The sequence below is a fragment of the Gymnoscopelus braueri genome (genome assembly GCF_963280865.1).
Source record: "Gymnoscopelus braueri genome assembly, chromosome: 2".
NCBI lineage: Eukaryota > Metazoa > Chordata > Actinopteri > Myctophiformes > Myctophidae > Gymnoscopelus > Gymnoscopelus braueri.
The window spans coordinates 16,767,438-16,792,830 of record NC_137604.1 but is presented as its reverse complement, the minus strand read 5'-3'; the positions used below and the strand labels follow the sequence as shown (position 1 = coordinate 16,792,830).

At 41.9% G+C, this 25,393-nt stretch overlaps 1 protein-coding gene across 2 annotated transcripts in view; it reads left to right on the top strand.

Annotated features, from left to right (window-relative positions):
• The first annotated feature begins 12,677 nt into the window (after positions 1-12,677).
• The window catches only part of LOC308074192 (E3 ubiquitin-protein ligase DTX4-like), a 47,481-nt gene continuing 34,765 nt past the window's right edge, over positions 12,678-25,393 (top strand). Inside the window, exons 1-2 of one of the 2 annotated variants that reach the window (XM_080413530.1) lie at positions 12,678-13,004; positions 15,205-15,437. In XM_080413530.1, the coding sequence (XP_080269656.1) occupies positions 15,224-15,437 (214 nt within the window). In that variant the 5' untranslated portion in view covers positions 12,678-13,004; positions 15,205-15,223. Of the gene's footprint in view, positions 13,005-14,157; positions 14,527-15,204; positions 15,438-25,393 lie in introns of those variants that run through there. The other variant, XM_080413529.1, reaches the window with a different exon arrangement.

The window sequence follows — 25,393 nt, the reverse complement described above, 5'->3', positions numbered from 1 at the left end:
ACGTCATCACTTTAAGTTGCATGTGTTGTCTAAGTGAGGTCCGGGGACCCCCAGCGGTCCCTGAGGGGTTTCCAGGCGGTCCCCAGCAACAAGGGTGTTTGACATTTGACTATTCAAATTTTTTGTTTAATTAGCACCACCATTAATCTTTTATACAATTATGACATATATACAATTGAATTCAAATAGGGCAGAATCATTTGAAATGGGTCCATAGAAGTAATTATTTATTTAGGACTCTATTCTACACAATATTAAAACTGATTTAAATATTTAGATATGGAACTTCAGCCCACAACACCTCACTTATACCTATGATTCTAACAGCACATTCAATACTAGGATTAGTCAGACTAATGAGACTATAACCCCAATACTTTTTATATAGCAAGTGGGACACTAACCCAATCATGGGATTAAAGGAATAAAGTAGAGAAATAAAATACATTCTTAAAAGACACAACATTAAAGTATTTAAACATCTTTAAACATGTTTGGTAGTTAAAGTAAACTGAGGACAGGACACTGATTGGCCTTTCCTGTAATATCAGTCCACAATGATATGATAGTCATTTCATTAGCTATATTTTTCTAATTAACTATGAACATTTGAAATGTGATCCATCACATAATGCAACAAAGTGAAACCCTGCATGTCAAAACAGTGCACGCACCTGTCCACCACAACAGAATGTGTAAGGTAATGAAGGTATGACTTCACAGGAAACAGTGGTTTGACAGTAAAGAGAGAACAATACAATACAATACAACTACCAGACCAGGCTACTAGTACACACTACTCTGCAACATAGAGGGACAAAGAAGAGGAGTGAGAGGAGAGGACATGACACATGGCAGTGAAACAAAGCTAGACCCTGCCACACTAAAAGACCATATTTAAATTTGTGTTGTTGTTTTGTTTTGCTATCTTGTGGTATTTTGGTCATGTACATCATATCGGCAAACATATCTAAGCTACGTGTCATATCATGACTCCTGTGAACTCAGATTATCTGAAATGTTTACTTTGAGGTAACCTACATACTGTAGTCCTAATATGTCAGGAGTCCAGTCTGTTCCTATTTGTCCATTGGCACAGGTTAAATACACAGGCACTTCATACTCACACATTTTAACCAACCTTCAACATGCAATCATATAAGACAGAGTTGATAAGGCCAATGCAGGCTTGAACCAATAACTAATCAAACTTCCCCACATCCTCTTCTAGATATCGAAGTTGTTTTATGGAGTAGCACTGACTTCAGTTCAGTTGATTTGTACTCAAGTTGCATTCAATTGTAAATTGAAAAATGTCAGTGCCCCTAGAACAAAACTCTGTGTTTAACTTGTGTCCACCGGCATCACACAGTTCATACTTGAATTGTACTGTCAACATGTCATTGAGGACAAGTACATAACTTGGAGGCAACAGAACCAGCTGCATCTTATGTTGTCATTTCAGTTGGAATTTCCCACCTTATCAAACTGATGCCGTGTCTGGAAAAAGGGACATCTGTGAAAGCAACACAGACTTAAATGTCACTTTGTTTTGAGTCACTAGGATGGATCCTGTATATTTCAAATTGTGTTCTGAGTTTGATAACCCCTCAGGACCTGTGTCTTGTAATGTCCATCTGTAGTGTCCATCTCTGGTTGGGAGGGGTGCCCTGATCAGGGCAGATCAGCATAAATACTAGGTTGTACCACTAAGCAGTGCTAACAGACTAAGGGCCCGACGTAACAAAATTAATAGAGAATGAGAGCCTTTCTAATTGTACCAGTGTTTCTGTTTAGCTGTATCAGACACAGCAGTAGAAACATCCTAAATAACAGTGAGATGAGATAGAGAGAAGAGTTAAGAACAAGGCAGAGAAGAATGGAATGAGTGAAGTGAACACAGCAGAGACAGACAGGAACAGTCTCCAATGAAGATTGGAGCCATGGAAGCCAGGCTGAAGACTACAGAGCAGCAGGTGGCCATTCTACAGACAGAGAATGGAGGTTGATTGATTGATTGATTGATGTACTTTATTTAGTAAGACATGTGAACAGTACAGTACATAACAGTACATGGAAGTACAAATTCACAATACAAGGTCTACTAAACTGGAAATCTCATTAAGCACTAAGCTTGTTTAAGATGAGAACCCCATGCACACAAATCATGATGAAAGGTAAAGTCAAGTGGCCATGCTTTGTGAACATGCAACATATACTTCAGAAACCATTACAAAAAACTCTTCTGGTGGCAGTGGGGAACCAACTTTAGCCATGCAATGTGTTGTATATGTGGCTGTATGCATGACAATGTAACTAACACAGAAACAAACCTGCTTGAAGAAAGCTCTTAGAGGAGTGGTCTGAGACATTGACACAGAGGTAGCTGGTCTGTCCTTCCAAATGTCGTGAAACTTGTTAAGTGCATTCATGCTCTCTGGAGGATGAACCCTATCATCTTTCCTCTAGCTACAGTAGCACTACTCTCAGGCCAAAATGTCAACTTTAGCTTATTAGTCCGTGTCCATCCGTCCGTCTGCTAATCTCCTGCACCGTTCGCCCGAATGACGTGAAACTGTGCACAAATTTGGAGTTGGAGGAAGGAGATGAGGTCTATGTCAACTTAACGCCACATGCTTTATTATTTGACAATCATGATAATTTCATTAACTTTAATGGCATTCTGTTGTTCACACTGTGATAGTATATAGACTGTTTCAGAAACGCAGCTGGTCCTATATAAAGATGTTATTTAATAACTCTCAGGCAAGCTTTTGATCTGCATTTATTTACACATGGCATTCACATGCATCCCTGTGTCTAGTGTCTGAGTTTTAGTGCATGAGTGTATGTACCACAACATCCTGGGTTTTGGATCCCACTCAAGATGCTTTTGCTTACATCTCTGTCACCTTGTCCTGTATTACGTTTTACTTCCTGTCTGAACTGTATTGTGATGTTTACTGTGTCCTGTCCAATACATAAATGCAGAAAATTGTAATAATCTTTTAAAATGTGTTGTATGTTGTATACATGATTCAGTGGCCATGTGGTTTGGCATACATTGGTAAAACATCTGGTCAGCTCAAACAGAGAATAATGAACACAAGAGTTATATTCGTGGAAATGACCATAACTATCCTGTTGCTGTTCACTTCAATGGTTTAAAACATGACATCTCCACTTTCCGTTTTATTTGGTATAGAACAAGTCCGCCTACCCAGAAGAGGTGGTAACCACGGCCTCCTGTTAAATCAACGGGAAGCATACTGGATAGATACATTACAAACTCTTCACCCCAATGGGCTTAATGATGAATTACTACTGAATGAAATTCTTGAATTTTCAAAATACTCATTGTGTGTCAGTGAGGGTTTCGAGTTCTTAGACTAACAGAATACAGATAAAGTACCAAAATGTGGCACTAGCTTTTCAACATGCAATAATATAAGACAAGATTACAAGGCCAATGCAGTCTTGAACAAATAATTAAACACACTTCCCCACAACCTCTTCTAGATATCTAGCTGTTTTATTGAGATCTTTACTCTTTACAAAATGTCAGTGTTCCTGGAACAAAACCCTGCATCTAACCTATGTCCACAAACATATAGGCATCAGACTTATACCATCAGCATGTTGTTAAGGACAAGTACATAACTGGCCCATGATTGTTGTGTTCAGTGTAACTTCTCACCTTATCAAACTATTTCTGTGTCTGTGCCGGGAAAAAGTGACACCTGTTAGTGTGAAATGATAAGAATTAACACAAACTGTGTATCATCATCATCTGTTTTTACTTCTGGAGACTGCCGTCCAGGACAGGCTTCAGACGTGCCTCCTGCAGGAGATTTGGCTCAGATCTGAACCCATTTGATTTGGCGTAAGGAACCCGTTGCGACGGCGTGCCCTTGCGGACGACGACTCCAAGTGAGGTTCGAACCCACAACCTTCCGCATGAAAGGCGTATGCTAACCGCTATGTCACTGGAATGAATCTTGTATAGGTCCATTTCAAAGTCAGCAAAAGCTAAATATGAATATTTAAGTGAAACCCAATGTAGACCACAAGGCGTGGGTGATTTGGCTGTTTGCCTAATTAATTGCAGTATAACTAATTCCACTGTAAGTTACAATGCCTAAACATTAGTCATAGCAGTCTAAGATGAGGCCTCGGTAGAATTTTGTGGTAGTTTGTTGTTCAACACAGTGCTGTGTGCTGTGCATGACAGCTCCGAACCCTGGCATTGACAGAGAGGAGAGGAGAGGAATAGTGGAACTATTATAGGCATGGCATATGATATGAGTTTCGCTACAAATGTACATCTTTCATAACCTGATTCCGCCAGATGGGTCGGTAATCGGTATTGAGTTCACAAGTAGGCTGTGAAACAAGTGTGAAGCAAGCTTCTTCCATCTAGCGGAGTCAGGTCACATCTTTCAGTCTATCTTGTCACCTTATGCCACTGTGCACATCATTGAGCATCAATCCAGGTGTTTAGTGTTTGTGTGTTTATGTGCACGTCATTGAGCATCAATCCAGGTGTTCAATGTTTGGGAAGTCCAGTCACCCATCACCCTGGGCCTCAGCCCTGCTGGTGTTGAACATGTGTCCTCACTGACATACTGTAGGCATCAGATTTGAATCGTACCGCTATAGCAGCACGGGCGCCGGCCAACACGTGCGCCATGCAAGTTGGGATAGATGCAATACATGCCAAGTTGCCCACATTTGTGCAATACGTAGTAGTAGTCGTACTTGTTGTCTGACATCTTGGAGTCTCAGGCTTATCTCACATTTTCTCACACGCTGCCATTCATATTGGCGAAGTGGTACAAACGTGTTGCAGATCTCAGCCAATCAGGGAAGCTGTTGCCCACACCAGCTTCCCTGAAATGTCAGGGACGCTTTGCGTCACGTTTGTGGCGGGTCACATGGCCAATCAGTTAAGCCAACGGGTCGGGTTGGCCAATCAGGGAAGCCCGTGCCCACATCCCTCCAAAAAACAGTCTCCTCTGCAGCATCGATGTGTCCTCTGCAGTCTCGAGTCGGGGACAGTCAGATACAGACATTTGTGTTTTTTTTTTGGTTCTCGGAATTGGTCCGATCGAATTGTCACTCTGCACTGGTCATATGGGACACACAGCAAATTAGATTTTTGGTCATGCATGGTGTAGTCTCACGAAGCCAGACAACTATTCCACAATCTCCAAAATGCATTGAAATTTGTGGGAGGCAACAAGCTGGCTTGCAAGACATTGCATGGGGTGTCACTCCAGGACAGGCTGGGAGAGAATAATCCCAGTGTATCCTCAGCAAAAAAGGAGAAAAAATGACTACACTACTGATTAATTAAACTGATACAGACCAGTAGCCTCTATACAGCAGCTTTAACGTCAATAAATTGGACTAACATGTTTACTTTATTATTATTTGAAATATAAAATTTTCAAATAAATGTAACTTAATTATTTAACTTTAATGAACTGCTAGAAGGACTATATTTTTTGTTTATGATTTCTATTTATTTAAACCTCCAAGTATTCAGAAACAAAAACGAATGGAAATGGAGGACCTATTACCAAAATGACACAACAAAGCCTATTATTATTATTTTTTGAAAAATTGAAATGAATGATTTATTGTTTTAACATGTTTGGACTCTATAAAGTATATAAAAATAAATGTTCAATAACCATTGCTTAATTTGCAGACATGTATGCAAGTTCTGTGACAAATATTATTAAAGCATGCAATATTGTAAAACAAGAAAATGAAAATAAAATAAAAGTTTCTAGCCATGTTTTGCCAGAGAAAGCCCATATGCGCATGTGCAGCAGTCAATCAGTGCTCATTGATTGCACTTGTGTAGGTAAACAGGCTACAGAAATAACTCGGTCTAAACTGGAAGAAGCTTTGGAAATTGGAACTATTTTCTCCACTGACACTCATTCTTCACAAACATAAAATTAAGCTAGTCCGTTCAATTTGGTTGTTTTTGAGCCCCTACTTTAAAGGAGTTTCGGTTGTTCAATCAGTCAGCTACTTTAACTGGAACACACTCGCACTGGGAAACAATTGTGCTTGAGATTAAATGGACGGTCGTTTGAGGATGAATGGTGTAAGTAACGATGTTGAAGTTAAATAACGTTTAGTAAAGTAAAGTGTTAATTACTGGAAAAGTGTGTCCTCTCTCTTTTCCATGGTTGTCAGAGCATTTGGAGAGACCATAGCAGGTTGCTTGCTTCTGTTGTAAACTCTTAATCCTCTAGTTTTGTGGTGTAACTAATGTCCTTAAACTGAATTAAGTATTACCTAAGAAATTGTGGTTAACACCTATGCTATGTGGGGAGTTGCATTGAAATGGCCTGCTGTAAGGAATCTGAAAGTATGGTCTGTGTAGCGAACATTTTTGTTTTGCTGCGTCTTTTCCCTCTTTATCAAGTGCTAAACATCTAAAAATCGTCAACATGGCCTGCACAAATGCTGGGGTGGTGTCTACATTTTTTGAGTTTGACTTGCAAATAAGTATGAACTGATGAACTCATGAACGTGGATGGAGTATGCCTAGTGATAATGATGTTCACTTGGACATCATTGATAATGATACTCAAAACAATGTTGTGCTGCCTATCATGTATAATGTAAACAGAACTTTTATTTGTTGATGACATGTGTTATTGTTTATGCTATGTTGATGAATTGAATACATAGAACCACATTAGAAACAAGTCCTCAGGACTTTTTAATGTTATCCTTTTAGCCTTAATGTCTTACTGTACCACAGCTGTTACTAATAAATTATCCAATCAATCAATCAAACCTATTCTGCACCCTTGTGGTCATAGTGAACTATATACAGACTAATTTAATACTTCAACTTAAGTGTCTCCTTACAAGTAGCCTACTTTTGATTGCTTGCTGCCAATAAATCTATGTCTCTTTTATTAAAAAATAACCCATTTTACAATAGAGCGGACGTATAAAAGATTGTGACTTGTGGTATCAAGAATTAATACAAGAACGGTTGGCACCAAAACCTACCCGGCCCTTGTAAAATCCGGCGACCTTGGAACGGTCGGCACCATGTATTTCTGGCCACCAGAACCTACTAGGCCCTGGGAATACAACGCATTCTCACTCCCAAGACGGAAAGCGATTGATGTCCCGGGGGTACAGAGACTAGGTGGCTTACGATTTTGTCCGTATAGAGCGTCGCAGTTCCCGCCCACTTCCTGTTTTTTTTGGTGCCGGAAGAAAAAACTCAATGCATTTTTCCATTGACATTTCCAAAAATATTTATATCTATTAATTTAAGCCTCGAATCAAGCCATCATGACATGACATGAATCATGACCATAAACGTTTGATTCTGTGATTTTTTTTGTGTTGAAAACGGCAAAACAAAGGGTATTTATTAAATATAGTATATCATATAATTAAATATAAAATTAAAAAAAATCACAGAAAAAAACGTTTTATGGTCATGATTCATGTCATCTCGTGATGGCTTGATTCGAGGCTTAAATTAATAGATATAAATATTTTTGGAAATGTCAATGGAAAAATGCATTGAGTTTTTTCTTCCGGCACCAAAAAAAACAGGAAGTGGGCGGGAACTGCGACGCTCTATTGGGATGGAACCTTTGGCACAGCGACTCGCTCGCCTAACGGCTCACTCGGCGGTGCCTCTCGTGGCTCAAGTCCGCTACAGATGGTATACCTCCGTCGTTTTGATCGTTTTTTGCCTAACTAGTTCCTAGCTTAATATAAGGGGCTCACCACGCGGGCCGAGTGTTCCGCCTCGCTGGTGCCGACTGTTCTCACCAAGTTCTCACCCAGCAGGCCGAGTACGTGGTCCGCCTCGCTGGTGCCGATTGTTCTCACCAAGCGGACCGATTATGTATTCGTTATTATTAGATTATTGGTTTACTTATGTATTACTTTATTATTATGTAAATCGCTCTGGATTAAGAGCGTCTGCTAAATGCCTTCTGTAAACTGTAAATCGAGTAGGTATTGGTGCCGACCGTTCTGGTTACCGCAAGAAGGAACGACCTCACAACTGCTCTTCTCCCCCCGTCCAGGTGGCGCCATCTTGTGAGGCTTGCAGCCATTCATTTAAGTGATTTGACGTCACGTTCTGTTACTATGACGTCTGAAGTTAGGGTAATACGATGCGTGCATTCTGTAAAATACATATAATGTACATATAATGTTTTAACATTGCCATGTGATATATCCCTGGTGGTCTAGTGGTTAGGATTCGGCGCTCTCACCGCCGCGGCCCGGGTTCGATTCCCGGTCAGGGAACACCTGTTTTGCTTTTTTAGTATACTTTTTGCCTGCAACAACCAAAACTTTGATGTTCAACCTCTGGATGTTTTGTCGTGTTGGGGTTTCGATAGATAATAAACAGAAAGCAAATTCTTGGTTTCATCATATTATATTCTCACCCAGTTTGGTTTGAGTTTAAATGCTTATGAACAGTTATGCTTTCATATCGTGTTTGGGTTGTTACTTTTATTTGCATCCCACGTCTTGTTTGTGTCTAATAACGATTCAGGATATAAAGTTAACATCTAATGGAGATCTACCACGGATAAGCAATTGGCTGAAAGTCATGTGACCAAACCCTACAAATATGCCTAATTTATACTTTGACGCACTATGGTTGGTGTTGTGCCCGCAAATAGCAGATCTACAAGCCGACATCACGCTGTCAAACTTGTAGACTGGCTGGTTTGGGCGCTTGATGCGGTAATAAGACAAAGTATTACATTGGACTTGAAGCTACACGTCACTGTGGAGGGAAATTTAAAATAGGATGCAGTGAGTGTGAGTATATAGCCCGGCTAGCTCAGTCGGTAGAGCATGAGACTCTTAATCTCAGGGTCGTGGGTTCGAGCCCCACGTTGGGCGCTAATCTTTTCCAGATGGCACTTTCCAAATGGCACTCCTACGTGTGTGTGGTTTCCTTTGATGTATGAAACAGGATAATTATTAGATAAACTATTATAATTATAGTATCTGCCCCAAAACTTTGGCACGCTACTAGTTCTACATACTCATTCAAACGTTCAGCTTACTGAGGAGGACAAGTGTGCTTGTTAATGAATCTTTGAAATGTTTTATAGTTTTTGAAATATTTAACTCAATGGAAGTCGATGGAAGAATTTGGGACCTCACAACTCCTTCCTATTTTCACCTAGAAACTCCATTCACTATTTTTTAAAACCAGCTTACTGTGGACACGCATGCTTGAACCTTTTACTTTGAAATGTTTTGTAGTTTTTGAGATATTAAACATTTAAAACTTAAGTAGTAAAGCTTTGGCAACTCCCTATTGCTTCATACTTTCACCTAGAAACTCGATTCACAATTAAACAATTCCACCTTACTGTGGACATATATGCTTGAGATTTTTACTTTGATATAATTTGTAGTTTTTTAAATATTTAACTTTAAGCGCCCCATGCATTGTCAATGGCATTTTTAAGCTTTTTTCTTTTCGCCTGTTTGCAGTCATGTTACTTCAACATGCTTTAAAGGAGAATTTTGCCCGACATTTTTCTTACCTGTTTTATGATGTTACGATATCCTAGGACGAGTGGTACAGTAGGAAAATTAATTTAAGGGGGTCACCACGCGCCGCAGCTAAAAACCCGCGTCTATGGGACTTGCTCTAAATCGCGTATTTTAATATCTTTTTCTTTTTTTGCTGAGATCTGATGTTCATAGTGAGACAACACTATGCAACGTGATTGTCTTGAATGCGCTCCACCGGAAGTCTCATTTTAGTGATACTATCGGATCTCAAGCCACTAGTACATTTACTCAAGTACTGTACTTTAGTTACAATTTTTAAGTACCTTTACTTCCAGGCATTCCAATACATTAATAGTTTATTGGTCATCATGAAGCGTGCCGACGCAGTTTCTACAGGGACTGCTTTTTTCTAGTTAAATGTCAGTTTGCCAAATTTATTCTTACCCTCAGAGTATGGTTACATAATTTGATAATGACTGATAATAGCTTTGTTTCTGTAATTTATTCTTGTAGATTGGATATTTCTGTCATTTTTGTTGTATTTTTATTTTTTTATGACATGCCCAAAATAGGGACACCATGTTTGAAAGACGGGCATAAGTAAACATGGCAATAGATAGATTGATAGATTCAATAACATACAAGAAATATACAATAACATACAAGAAATAATCCCAACCTGAAAATGCATTTTCTGTCTTTACTAGTGCTGGAGAGACAGGGATCCCTGTTATTGAACAATCAGTCTATGACAATGATAACTATCAAAATATAGAGCTATTTAACACTTATTTTAAGAACGACAACAAAAAAATCATGGCTTATGGATAACCAGAGATAACGTTTACATGCAGATGTTTGTTAAAGAGTGATGCATTAGACAAAATAAGCAGCAGCATGTATGTTTACCTGTGGTGCCGGTGAAAAATGTACCGCCCGAACAGGGACTTGAACCCTGGACCCTCAGATTAAAAGTCTGATGCTCTACCGACTGAGCTATCCGGGCTCTGATGTCGCTTCACGTCCGCTGACTATATATCCTTATAAGGACGTCGCAGGATGTTGTATCGTGTAGCTACATTCGGACCGGGTCATAATAATGCCATAATAACGTTACCAGATGAAGCTAAATAAAGAAATGGTCTGCAAATCCACAAAGAGCATTTGTCAAGTGTGCTGTCGTATTGTTTTCCATAATGAACTAAATGTAACTGTCTCTTCTCCCCTGGTATCACCCACGTGTGCATTTCAGGCAGGCAGGTTTTATTTCAGTGCTTCCCACAAACGCGATCCACAAAAACGATTTGCAATGGGATGCTTAGGTACTAGGTTGGCTATTTTTTGGCACGAGACACAGTCATTCTCATAACTTAATTATCATAACTTAGGATGTAAAGCATCGTTTGTCTCGAATCCATTGCTAACGTTTATATTCGTGCGTGGTGGTGTGTTGCTTGATAGGTAGTATGCCTAAAAAAGATCTGATCTACAACTGTCTATAATATAACAACATGTCATGACCATAGACTGTAAAATATAGTGACCATAGGTTGTTACTTGTGACGCTTAGTAGATCTCTTCCTTTTGGTGATACAACAGAGTATAAACAATGAAGCTTAGTTAAGATAAATAAAGATTTAGCTTAGGCCCCAGCGAGATTTGAACTCGCGACCCCTGGTTTACAAGACCAGTGCTCTAACCCCTGAGCTATGGAGCCCGATGCTGATATTCACGTAGTATGTAAGTTTTTTCAATCTTTCAATGAAGTCTGTTGCATTTATTATTTGTTATGGAGCACCGTGGAGCTTCACTCATATGGTTTAAATAATAGGGTAGCCAGGTGAAGCCCGAGTTTCATTTAAACTAGATCGACACGAGACAAACATGCTTGCAGAATTCTGATTATTTTATATCCTCCGATCAGTGATATAATTGGATAATGGTACTTTTCCCATGAAAATTTGATTGTTGTTTATATTGAACAAGTGGAAACATCTCTACACATTGATTCACCCAGAGCCAGAGGATCATTTACCAAGTTACCGCTGCAGAAGCACATAGATGGCACTGTTGCCAGATTTTGTGAGAGAAATAAGCAGCCAGGTCTATGAAAACAAGCCCAAAAAAGTGACTAGGCTACATGAGCACTTCCTAAACCTATACAGTACATTCGCTATTTGAAAATAGCCGTTCTACAAGTAAATCTGCTATTTTCAAAAATATCTTGAAAAGAAAAAGTGAAATCATATTTGGAATATAAATGGGGGGGGGGGGGGGGGCGAATCTGATGGGGTCTACGGAGAAATACATGAATTCGGGGCGTCCTCAACATGCAAATGTTTGAGGACAATAATTAGAATCTAATATACAAAATAACTACACAGATGGGGGTCCGCAGACAAATACATAATTTGGGGGTCCTTGACATGAAAATGTTTGAGAACCACTGGTTTAAACAACAATTAGGAAACAAGCCCCAAATAAACTCCCCTTTTATTTCTTCTCTTGTACATATTTCTCACTCTTCCTGTAAGCTGATTGTATGACGTTCTGTATAGTAGTGTGTATATCTGTCGGTTGCTTGTCATCATGATTTGTGTGCATGAGGATCTCATCTTAAACAAGCTCAGTGCTTATTGAGTCTTGTTTAGTAGACCTTGTATTGTGAATTTGTACTTCCATGTACTGTTGTTCATTGTCTTACTTCATTGTCTTACTAAATAAAGGACATCAATCAATCAATCAAACAAACAAACAACTTACACTTTAGAAACAAGCCCCAAAAAACGCAACCCGCAACTACCAATATTTACAAACACATTTACACCCAAAGTCGCTTATAATAAGTGGACATGGCAGCCCTGGTAGATAGCATAAGCACCACGGTGAGTTTTACCAACAAAACACTCAATCTAGTCCAGTAGAGGGCACCATTTCATAGGTGATAAAACTCGCTGTCCTTCGGGGTTATAGGATATAGGTGTGATCCCATGGGTGGGGATAGCAGCGCACCAATTGTCCCTCCCCTGTCGGTTGCTAGGGGAGATCGGGGCGTGGCGATCTGCCTCCCTGACTGTGACCCTCTATGTTCACAAACTCCTCATAATAAACTAGTGCCTGGACCTGGACCATTGGAACGGGGGTGAAGATGGAAACGAAATGATACGTCGATGGGACATTCTTGATGGCTTTTTCTGGGATACTCGGGTCCCAATATGGACCCCAGTCTACAACCAGATGTGTATTCACGATGACATGACATGAGAACACCTTTTCCTCCAGGTTGGATTATTATGTGTGAGGAATTAAAGAGAGACATTCCAGATTGTAACAGAGAGCCATGGTGGAGCATACAGGACGGACAGATAACGATCATAGTGTTTCATCATCAGGGTCGTGTTCTCTACCGGTTTAAAAGCCGACATCTGAGGACCCAGTGGATCCCAAACAAAAAGGTGCGTGTTCGTGTTGTTAGGTATATTATTATGAAATCAACAGTAAAACATCCACATTGTTGTTACTCTGGGAGTGTACAATGTAACAAGAGAAGGGCCAATTTGGTTCCATTTGTAGCTCTCAACTCAAGAGTTACAAATTGATAAATGAACACTGAGATTTTAACTGTGTTTTGATTAATGTAGAAATTTAAACGAGACCAATGGCTTCATTCATTTGTATACTTAGTTTATGTTACTTTAATTCGACTAATTTAGCTTTGTCACTCAGCCATCTTTGTACAATAGATCAATACAAGTTTAGGCTGGTTCTTTGTAATCATTTCTAAGTGAAACACACGACCTACAGTTTAAAGTTTTTGTTTCACGACCCAGATGTTATTTCAGGACAAAATACCTCAAACCAAGCACTAATCATCAGTCCAGTGAGTCACACACACCATTAGCCTCGGGAACCCATGCATTTTTTTTTGTTTACACACACATTGAAGTAGGTATCGGCGGCGCTCGCCGAAAATAACTGATCTACAAGCTTGTATGTATGTCTGGCCCTCTCGGCAAGCGACACCATTGTAGGCTACTACGAAGCAGAATCATTCTTTTGTTGTTGTTGATGTTTTTCCGGGGATCCTCCAGACTAGTTGAACCTGTTCCACAGGAATTGCGAAAGCGCGTGCGTGTGCCAGTGCGTGGTGTTGGATTTTTTTTCTTCTACCAGTGGTGGAAAAAGTACTCACATTTAGTACTCACATTTATTACTTAAGTAAACGTACAAAAGTATTGACATCAACATGTATTTAAAGTATAAAGTACTCATTATGCAGAATGTCCCATTGCACATGTTTGTATAAAATGTGCCAACATCTTTAGAAAATAGCTACAGACTACGAAAGTCTTCAAATAACTGTAGTAATAAAGTACATTATTTGCCTCTGAGATGTAGTGGCGTAGAAGTATAAGTAGGCCTACTGAAAATTGGACATACTCAAGTAAAGTAAAAAAAAAAATCCCTCCAAATTGTACTTAGGTACAGTACCTGAGTACATATACTTAGTTACTTTACACCACTGGCTGCTGCTACGCCCTGAACTAACCCACGGCGCGTCACTACGTCGAGTCTGTTGTTGTGATCTGAACTGAGGTTGGACATCATTCATCTACCAGCAGCTTTGATACAGGATTAATTCACATTTAACTCTCGTTTTGTCGGCGTCGATTTTTAGCGTGCCATAAAAACCAGAAGAAATCAGACCATCGTTGGGAATGAACGAGTAGCAGAGGAGAATAATAATACCGTTTGTAAATGCTATAACCACAACAACACCGAGGACGTCTGTCTGCGCGTCTTTATTCCTCCTACAGCCGTTTTCATTGCGTGTGCATTGATTTTTATGTAATCATTGCATCTACATTGTAGATCGGCTACATTGTGTATTTTAATAACAACCACCGCTATGCGAGAGACTCGGGTCTTCATGGATGCCTCCTCCCGGCGTTAGCGCCACCTCCTCCTCGGCTAAATGTAAGACCACCAACACCTTCTTTGTATTATGAGACGCATTCATTTACGTTGCTTATGTTTTATCATAACAGGGAAATTCTCACAGGGAAGATCCTAGTTTTAAAATCCGTATTATTGCCATTTCAAAGGGAGGAGAGGAGAGCCATTGTGTCAGTGTTGCCATGGTGTGTGAAAGAAATAAGCAACCATGTCTACCAAAATAAGCCCAAAAGAAGCGACTATAGGCCACATGAGCAGTTTAAACCTACTTGCATTGGCTATTTTCAAAAACTCTTGCAATAACATGTGGAATATTTTTGAAACATTGAAACAACAACACAAATGCTCCCTGGGCACAACATTTATGGAAATATTTGGGAACCACTGGTTTAAAAAACATAATGGAATGTAAGTTTAAAAAATGTGGAAGCAAGCCTAAATAAGCAACTACTCTTTAGAAACCAGGCCAAAAAACCCGCAACCCGCTACTAACCAATATATACAAGCAACTTTACAGGAAAACAAGCCCAAAGTCGCTTATATTAAGCCGACATGGCAACCCTGCATTGTGTGCAAAAATAATGTCACCCATTTTCTGTGATCTGCAAAAAAAACAGGCATGCTTTAAAGCCTCCGATCTCTCATAAAAACAACCTAAATCTGTGTTTAAAAAGCTGTTATTTATCCCCCCCCCCACAGGGCCAACAGTAACAGCAGCATGCTCGTGGCCTCGGCCGTGGTGGTCTGGGAATGGCTGAACGAGCACGGCCGCTGGCGGCCCTACGGCCCCGCCGTGTCCCACCACGTCGAGGCGGCCGTCCGGGGGGGCAGCGACCCCCGCGGAGGGAGCGTGGTGCTCGGCCAGGTGGACAGCAGGCTCTCGCCCTACATCATAGACCTCCAGTCCATGCACCAGTTCAGACAGGACACAGGTAAGCAAAGCAGCGTTGCCAGCCTTTTTTGCGAGAGAAACAAGCAACCAGGTCTATGAAAAAAAACAAGCCCAAAAGAAGCGAGCCCTTCGCCCTTTAAACCAGTGGTTTTCAACCCTTTTCATACCAAGGTCCATTATTTATTCGGCATTTGAGCCACGGACCACCGTTTCATGAAATTTAGACTCTCGAATATTTTGTTATTGTTGGATAGGATTTTGTCCACAATTCCATGCTGTGTTGATGTTGGTACCATAGGAGAGATAACAGGCAAACGTTGATCAAATGAACAATTCTTCTACATTCTCTAATTGTGTAGGCTTCTTGTAAATTAAGTAATGCAGATGTTTAACAATGATTTAACTATTGAAAGCGTAAAATGAAACCATTCATTTTACACTCTCAAGAGTTAAAGACCCTTAGGGTCCATTTGGTTACCAACTCTCCATCATTTAGCAGGGGACCACCTGGAACCCCCTCAAGGACCACTGGTTGAGAACCACTGCTTTTAACACATGCATTGCTAGATCTAGATGCGTTGTGAGCTTGTAGATCGGCTATCTGCTTGTAGATCTGCTATTTTCGAATGCAGGTAAGACTGGGCAGGATGCGAGGGATCAATGAAGGAGAGGGCGTCAGTGGGACGGGAAAGGCTGCATTGAGCAGTGGCTGTGATTGTAGAAGTGTCAGGGTACAAACGGGGTCTACGCTGTGGACAATCTGGAGTGCTAATTTTAACTGTGCAAATGCTTCATCTGGATCCATAAACAGATATTAGCTATGATCTAGAGTCCATAACCAAAAAGTTGGGCCAGAGATTAAGAAAAACATCAATAGAGGAACGTTTGCCAGATACGCAGGATGCAATGTAACTATCCCGTTCGTTTTTAATCCCATATACTAGCATCTGTAGTCTACTGCATTTACTATTTTATAGTGTGAACGCACTACATACTAAATACACAGAATTAGAATACAGTATAGTATGGAATTGGGAAACAGTGTTTCTTAGTGAGACTAGATGTGTTATTGCAGTTATTAAGTGTTGACATTGTGTCACAGACGTGCTCGCATGCACACACTGGTATCGCAGAACCAGACCCTTCCTTCATCCACGATCAACACTGATTAAAACCATCCATCTTCACCTCAAAGCACACAGCATCTAAATACCTTCAAGTTGACCTCAGAAACTGGCTAATGGGTCAGATGATCTCGCTGCTCGTTGGCTGGTATATAGTGAAATTTAACATATTGAGTACTGAGTTTGTGGTCAGTTCTGTTCTAGTATGTTGGATGTGTGCATGTTCTTAATCTTGATTCTACCATGACACACATGAGGCAACAATGATGTAGGCCGACTTGTTGTTGGTAAGATGGCAGTGATAGTTGAGCTGTACGGTTTTGCATTTAAAAGCAAAACGGCATCTTTTGGACAGTGACCGTGGCGTGTTCCGTAGAATTATAACTTCAAATGTGTGCTATTGTATGTATCAAAATTAGAATCGGGACAAAATCCAGAATTGAAATCCTGCATGATTCTTGTGTGGGACACCAGTAGTACACCAGTTGCATGGAGCAACAGTCTGCATCTGTATTTTTCCAGATGTCTTTCCAATGGGTTTGACAAGAAACACGGTTTCCCTGATGACTACTCCAAGTCTGTTGTCAGACTGAGATGGAGGCCTGTGTGTGTGCGTCATGGGCGGGGATGGTTGAACCTAAGTGATGGTCTAGAACAGCTGTAAATGACCATCGTAGCAATAGTCAACCACATTCCTTCAGACCTTACCAGCCACACACACACACACACACACACACACACACACACACACACACACACACACACACACACACACACACACACACACACACACACACACACACACACACACACACACACACACACACACACACACACACACACACACACACACACACGCACACACACGCCAGTGAGCAGCTGCATGCATACTGCTTGTAACAGAAGAACAAGGGTCGGCGAAACTTTTAGGCACAGAGAACGCATGCAAGAGGGCATAAAAGATGCAACTGCTATTAGAGAGACAGGAAAAGCAAGAGTGAAAGAAAGTAAGTAAAAGGGGGGAGAGCTGTGTAGTGTTACGTAGAAACTAAATAAGAAAAAGAGGTTGCGCATCAACAATGGGTTTCTCAGTGGAGTGCTAGACCCAAAATCCAGTATACATATAAAAAGTAGGAATTGAAAAAATCTCCAAAAGGTAGCACATCCAAAATGTCAAATCAGTGGAGGACAAAGTACTCACATTTACACTTTTTTATTGGCACACACCAATAAATGAACGCTTGGGATTTGGAATTTTTTAAATTACTACTTTTTATATATTACGTAGAAACATAAGCGTAGAGATTTCTGGAGAGGGGCAGATAATGAGAGATTTCAAGGTCTAATGAGCAGAGAATTCCCTTTAGCTACACAGTAAAATCCTCTGTGTTCATCTAACTCAGGGAGTGTAAATGGAACCAAATGGACCCATTTGGTTCCATTTGTACACTCTCAGAGTGAAAAGAACACTAATGATTTTTACTGTGTGCTCCGTCCTTGTAAGCCCTCTCTCCCTCTCTCGGCCACACTCATTGTCTCTATCTTTATTTTATTTTATTTTAGCTCCCTCTATCTCGTGTCTCTCTCCATTTCGCTCTCTCTGTCCCAATCTGTCTGTCTCCCTCTGTCTTTCACTCTTTATCTCTCTGTCTCTAGGTCCTTGTTTCTCTCTCTCATTCCCTCCCTCCCTCGCTCTTGGCCCCCCTCCTCGGCCCGTTCTCTTGTGTGTTTAGTTTCGTCAATAGGCCGAGTCCCAAGGGGCCCGTCGGGTTTGGGCTTGGACGTGGGAGACTGGGGAATAAGGGGGGTGCAGGGGGTGTTGGAGAAATGGGGGTGTGGGATAATTGGGAAGTCTGTATTCTCTCTCTCTCTCTCTCTCTCTCTCTCCGTCTCTGTGTCTCTCTCGCATTTCGCACCATTGTTGAATTTTGGGGGAACAGATGTGAGCTGCTCCATTGTGGCTACGAGAGACGCACACACATTCATTCACAAACGCGCACCGACAGACCGACCGACACACATTCAAGCACCCACGCACGCATACATTTTGATACACGCACATTCATGCACACACTTGGCACACATACCCACACATATGCAAGTGGGTGGGAGAGGGGATTGCAGGCCAGCAGGGAGGGTGGGTGGGGGAGATGGTGGGGGTCTGGTTATTACAAGTTCAGCGAAGTGGAATATGGAGAGAACAGGATAGACAGAAGGGGATTGAACAAGCAGAGAATAGCAGGAAAAATGGCCGATCTACAAGCTCACAACGCGTGGCAATGTGACGCTTGTAGGTATGCTATTTTTGCTGTGTGACACATCATACAACGAAGTACAAAAAAGGTTTAAGTGTTTCAGATATGTATTAATTCATGAGTTTTTGGAGGAACAGCGGTACTCTAGTTGAATGTAAATTTACAGCCTTGATGTAAGGGGTTCCGTTTGCTACATAAACCTGGCTTTGGTCGTAAACAAGCCTCGGTTTCTGGGAGAGGCCCGGGTGATGACATTGGTGGATCGAAGGCCAGCTGGGAAGCTCGGAGCATGCGGTGAAAAATGCCAGACAGAGAACGTAAGTCAACTGTACGTTTTTAAAGCTGCAGTTCGCAAGTTTTATGTACTTTCCCAACGGAAAGAGGCGACTTCCACTCTCACCACTAACACCTGGTATTCAAACCCAGGTCTCTTGCATGGAAGACCAAATATCTACCGCTCATATACAAGAGGGAATCTCTGCTTGTCCAGGCGAGATATTGGGCTCATGTGCTTCAGGCAGGGCTACTTGTCATTGTCAGCCAGTAGGTGTCCTAACTGACACCAGGGTCTAAATGTCTCAATGGAAGAGTAGAGAATGTACAAGTGATATTGTATTAACATACTCTACAGACTGGTTGGTTAAATCAGTGGATCTCAACCTGTGAACATAATTATTATTAAAAAAAAATTGGGGGGGGGGTTATATTGTCAAATAATATAAGAAAGAGGCAAAACATTTGAAAATGTCTCCCAACGCGAGGCATTGTGAGCTTGTAGATCTACTATTTTCACAATATTTGTCTGTGTAACGGAGTCAAACTAAATGAGGGGTCCCACTTCAAATATGATTATTTGGGGGGGGGGGGGGGGGGGTCACGGGCTGAAAAGGTTGAGAACCACTGGGTTAAATAACGTTTATTCATTCAAATAAGTTCCGGATTGCAGCTTTAAAATGCAGAGGAAACTCATTGCAAAGTTGCTCAGTAAAGGATTTTGTGACTGGGTGGTGCCCGGGCTGCAGTCAGTTATGATTCTTGGTGACTCATTAGTGTAGTGTGTAAATCACAGTGTTATCTTTTATCTTGACGATATCAAAGGATACACTCTTTGAAGTGCCTGGAGCCATTGTTGACACAATTCAGGTGGTGAGGTGACGGTGCTTACAATGATAGTCCCCATGCTGTGTGCAGTAAGCAGCGAGACGCTCACAGGATGAGGGTCATTGGTTTTATGGTGTTGGTTTAAATGCCTGTGAAGCATTAACATAAATGTTAGCTTGCTCATGGCGACTTTCGGTTCCTCTGCTCTGTTTGAGCCCTACCGACAATCGATAACATCCAATAAAAGCTCATCATAGTATACACAATGCAGAGCTATTCATAATGTAACTATACTTGAACTCTGAGAGTGTACAAATGTCACATACTCTCATAGTTAGTAGATAAAGTCAGAGAGCAAGAACGGGGTCATAAGAGATAACTGCATGTGAAGACAGTGTGCACACAGATTTAAAAATTAATAAATTAGCACTGAGGATTTCTTTCCTTCTGTTCATACTATTCGATCACAGACATCTTGGGTGGCGAACAACAAGTAATTGTCGGTGATGACAAACATTGCCAATGAGCTGTGGCGTTGCGCCACACTGGAGGGCAAAACACATCATGAGATCACTAACAATAAATATGAATGTTCCCAACAAGCAGACACTCCCAGGCTGCGCTGACAGTTGCGGTCATAAGGGAACAGGTCTGTGCCTGGCTGTGGCCCTCCCTCCCTCCAGCTGAGCCATAGATAAAAGCCCTCCAGACTGTCGACAGCGCAGGCATTCACTTGACAACATACAGCCATTAGCAAATGCCTCAGGTCCGTAACGTACCCCGGCGTTTTATCTCGTTTTTGTGACGCACACCTCTTGTGATTACAAAGCTTTGGCTGTCTGTCATTCTCATTGGTGTGACAGTTGTTCTAAGAGCAGATCTGGAGGAATTTTGTGTGATTGTGTTGTTTAAAGCCAGACAGATATATCGAGTCGACACAGATATATGTATGCCGATGTGAAAACTTCAGAATATCTGCCGATATTTGAATTGATGTAATCCCCAATATTAAGTCCAATATCAGTTGGGCTGTAGTGTTGTTAACCTTTCCCGATAGTCTTTGTGTTTCCGACACATCAGGGATGCTGAGTGTTGTACCAGCGAGTGTAAGATGGGGATCTACTGCGGTTTCTATGATTTCATCACCCCCTCTCTCACTATGTCGTTCCTTCTGTGGAATGGACCGAGTCATAGCCTTATGACCTATCGGCATAGTCACAGCCTGCGCTCACTCCCACACACACGGCACGTGTGTGTGTGTGTGTGTGTGTGTGTGTGTGTGTGTGTTGTGTGCGAGCGCAAGGGAAGCGAGAGTGATGAGCGGCTTTCTTGATGAAGAGAAGGAGATTGAATTGTAACGACTGACTCATTTCCTTTTGTTTCCAGCTGCCTAGAGATCAGATATTTTGTCCCCGGTAACAAGAATGGAGCCGTTGCAAATCAATCTCATGTTCCATTCTCTTTTCAATTCAGACAATTTCAGCATGACAATACAAAACGTGTCATATCTAACCTGGCTGAGAAAAAAATCGTCTCGTCAAATACCAATTAAACTCTAGTGACAATTTCCATTTTTGAGTTGTTTGAATGGAAAGTCGATCAATCACTGTCGTGGTGGTAGCTTTATTTGATCCTAACAGCGGTCAGCCACTCCACCTGGCTGTGCAGTGCTCCAGCTGCTCCTGATGAAGGAGACTCTTTCCCAGACCCCCATGATGCCCTGGGGCGGGGGTCATGGGGTAGGCCGGGCTCCGTAGGATGAGGAGGAGGAACAAATATTGACACTCTACAAACACTTGTGGTGTCGGGTTAGGTTGTCTTCCTGGTGGTACCCTCTCTCTATATTTTAACGCCAGGCTCTCCCTTTCTCTATTGTCCCCCGTCTCTTTGTCTTTTTATCCTCCTCTCTCTTAAGTTAACATTCTCCCCCCAGTTGTTCCGTTAAAGTCTCGGTCTTTCCTGTAGCTCTATCATATTTCCTCTGTCGCGCTCTTCCTGTGCGGTCGCTCTCTTGTCTCAGGTGTGTGTGTGTGTAAAAGTCGACTCTGTGTCCCGGGCCCAGGGGACCATTTCAAAGCATCGGTTAAAAGCACCAGAGACAAAACGAGAGGGATGAAGGGAGCGGGGCTGTAGGATGAAAGAGAAAGGGGAGAGATGAAAGAGTGCGGCAGGACTGTCAGAAATATAAGCTCTGATGGAAGATAGCGCTGGAGGAAGAAGTGAGAGACCGTAGCCCCTTAACCAAAAGAGAGGGGAGATGAGCCTAGATGCACAGGAATGAATGAGGAGAGACTAAGAGAAAGCATTGGCGAGCCTGAAACCAGCCAGTGCGGTAAGCTATAGAAAGTCAGCCATAACCACACGAACCCTAGCGTCCCTATTCTCTGGGCATGTCATACTAGGCGAACATTCTGCAAAAATAGCAGATCTACAAGCACACAGTTGTAAGCTTGTCGATCGTCTATGTTCGGCAAAGAGATTTGATGTAGAGGGGAAAAAAGTAAGGGGCCAAGTATAGGCCCTGAGGGACCCCGATCAACAAAGTATGTATGGTTTAAAGTGGTTAATTAAGATATACTGTAGTGGTTAAGGCCTCTTGTACCCCAGCTTCCTCCTATGCCTGTCCTTGCTGTCTCCCTCAACATTCCTACTGTCAGCCTCCATAAAGAAACAAGGACACACAGTCCTATAAATGCAGAGCACATCGCACCCCTGGTGCTCTGCCAGTGTTCTTGTTCACAATATTCAACGAAAGCCCTTGCTTTGGTTTTGTAGTTGCACATTTGTCTTTATGGTGTCAGTCGACCGTTGTCACAGAAAGGCTTCCCGTTTCAACGGAGCTAAAGTTAGCTTGTGAGCATGGCTTGCATCTCCCTCAAAGTGATGCACCTTCAGAAAGGTCAACTCCTACTGCGAATTAAATGGAATGGGACAGAATATGAGGGGGAGGAGGCTAAAAGAGAATAGTGCAGGTGCAGAGAAAAACAATCCCTTATAATCTGAATAAAGAACAAAATCTCATCATTCAACTGCATATATTTGGGGGAACAAACCTTAGTGAAAGGCAGTGACAAACGGAACATTCTTCAACTTTGATTTAAAGGAACGAGGAGTTGTAGCAGACCTGCAGTTCACTGGGAGTTTGTTCCAGATTTGTGGTGCATAAAAACCGAGCGCTGCTTAAGGTGCAGTATGGCCTCTCTCCGCATTTTGACTCTTATTCTTGTTTTGTTTAGTTTTTTAGTCCGAGAGAAACGAGAGCTGTAAAAGAAACTGAGAGACAGAAACACAAGTTGACGGGGGTCAGAGGAGTCTTTCTGCTCACTTGAGCTGTTGTGAAACTCTGCGTGTCGGGTTACTGTTACTGTGGGGCCCCTGGCCTGAGACCCCCGGGGGGGGGGACCATCAGTCATTGCCTTATCCGCAGCACACTCACCCTCTCACAGACCAAATGGTCACGCATTGCACAGGCATGCACTGATCAGTGTGATAAATGTCTGTAGAACAGTCCAGGGATTAGCCCCAAGGCCCTACACACACACAAACGAACACACTGCACACAAACATGAACGGATAACACGGAGCAAAGACACACACATAAGCTTTATGAAGCGTGAAAGGCTATAACTAAAAAACCCAGACATACATACACACACGCGCGATAACGCACACGCAAACGTTAGTGCGCTTCAGAGACGGTCATGATCTCTGACTGATGACTCTCATGTGATGGGGTTCAAAGAGGCGCATGGGGGACACGGAGAGACGGCATACGGATGGATGGAGGGATGGAATGATAAAATAGAGCTTAAAAGAGAGAAAGAGATGGGAGGAGAAAGAGAGGTTTGATAGTTCTAGGCCACAGAAGGAGAAAACATAATTAACGGCTACGCGGGATGAGCGAGGTACAGAGACACTGGAAGTTCTACCTCTTCCAGGAAAATCCTGGAAGACAATTCACTGGCCCATACTTTTCAAGGGGCCCTCTTGGGGTCACGGGTTTGGGTTATAATTGAGACTAGGTTTAGGAAGGTGAAGGAAAGTGTTGGAGTTTGAATTAACCACTTTTAACATGGCGTCACTATTTTGGACATGGCATTATAGGCGAAATTGTAAAGATTTCCAAAATATTTTGAAAATGGTAACACATTGTGATCCTGCAGATGTGACACCGTCGTACGGCAAAGTATAGCATAGGGCTTAAGTGGTTTTAGCTGAACTATGCGATGCATGTAGCCCCGAACAATAAACAAGGAGAACTACGATAACGAGATGTTGCGTTTCAAAACAAGCTAGCTCCCCCCTTCACTGTGGCACCTCCCCCTGACTCCCCCACTCCTTGTCTGTCAAAAACCTTCACTCGCACCCCACCCAACCCACCACGGCAGTCAGAGCGAAACCCATCAGACCAGTTAGTAGCAGTGGTTTTGTTAGCATTTTGTCAGGTGAAGACAAGATGGGGGGACGAGGTGGGGGGGCGGGGTTGGTCTGACACCTGCACGTTTTGTCAGTAGAGTATTGTCTGAATGAAGCTTTCGAACAGTGCATTGCAGCTTGTGACTTGTGTACGCATTGTGACTTTAAAAATATGGCTTAAGGTAAGGGTTAAGGTTAGGGCTATGGGTTAGGTTTAGGGGTAGAGTTGGAATTAAGGCTGAGGTTAAAGAATGGTGGATGAAAGGAAATCAATGGTCCTTACAAACTATCTGTATGCGTGTCATGGAGAGGGATAGAAACCTGTGTGTGTGTGTGTGTGTGTGTGTGTGTGTGAGAGAGAGAGAGAGCTGGCAGGCAATCAGAGCGATGGTTTTTGTTTTTGGTGTCTCCACATCAACATGAACTTCCACTGAACTCTCTCCTCTTCTCTCTGGGTGTGACGTTACTGACTGCCCTGTAGTCATCTGTTGTCGTTCAGCAGCCCTCTATTTTCCTTCTTCTGTTCCCTCTCTCACTCTGCATTTTAGCTTTGCACTACACTTCTGCTGCTTCTCCATCTCTTTCACCTTACCTTCACCTCTCTCCATCTCTCCCTATCCTTTTTTTGTATCTATTTATCAGTCTTATGTGCCTGCTCTGGTCAAAGGACCAGACCAGTATAAGTAGAGGTTATTGTCTATTCTCAGTTTTGGCCATACAGTAGGTTAAATAGTTTTCCATACATTTTGCACACGTTTTTCGGCTAGACCTTTCAATTAACCTTGTGCTTTAAAACACATTAAAATGCAACGATAACGAAACAAAGAATAACGTTGGATTACCTATCTCTAAAAGCACATTTAACAGCGGTATGGAAAATGGTCAGTAGTAATAATGTAAAGTATACCTTGAATCGTAAAGAGGTTGAATAATACCAAACCACTGGTAATGTTCATCACCTCTTTCCCTCTTCTTAGCTGCTGGGCAGAAACCTTGTATATCCATATTTCATGTGCTTTGATGTCCTATTCTATATTTAATCGTATGACAGCAAAAGTAGTGAAAATGGCCTATCTACAAGCTCAGAACACGTCGCATGT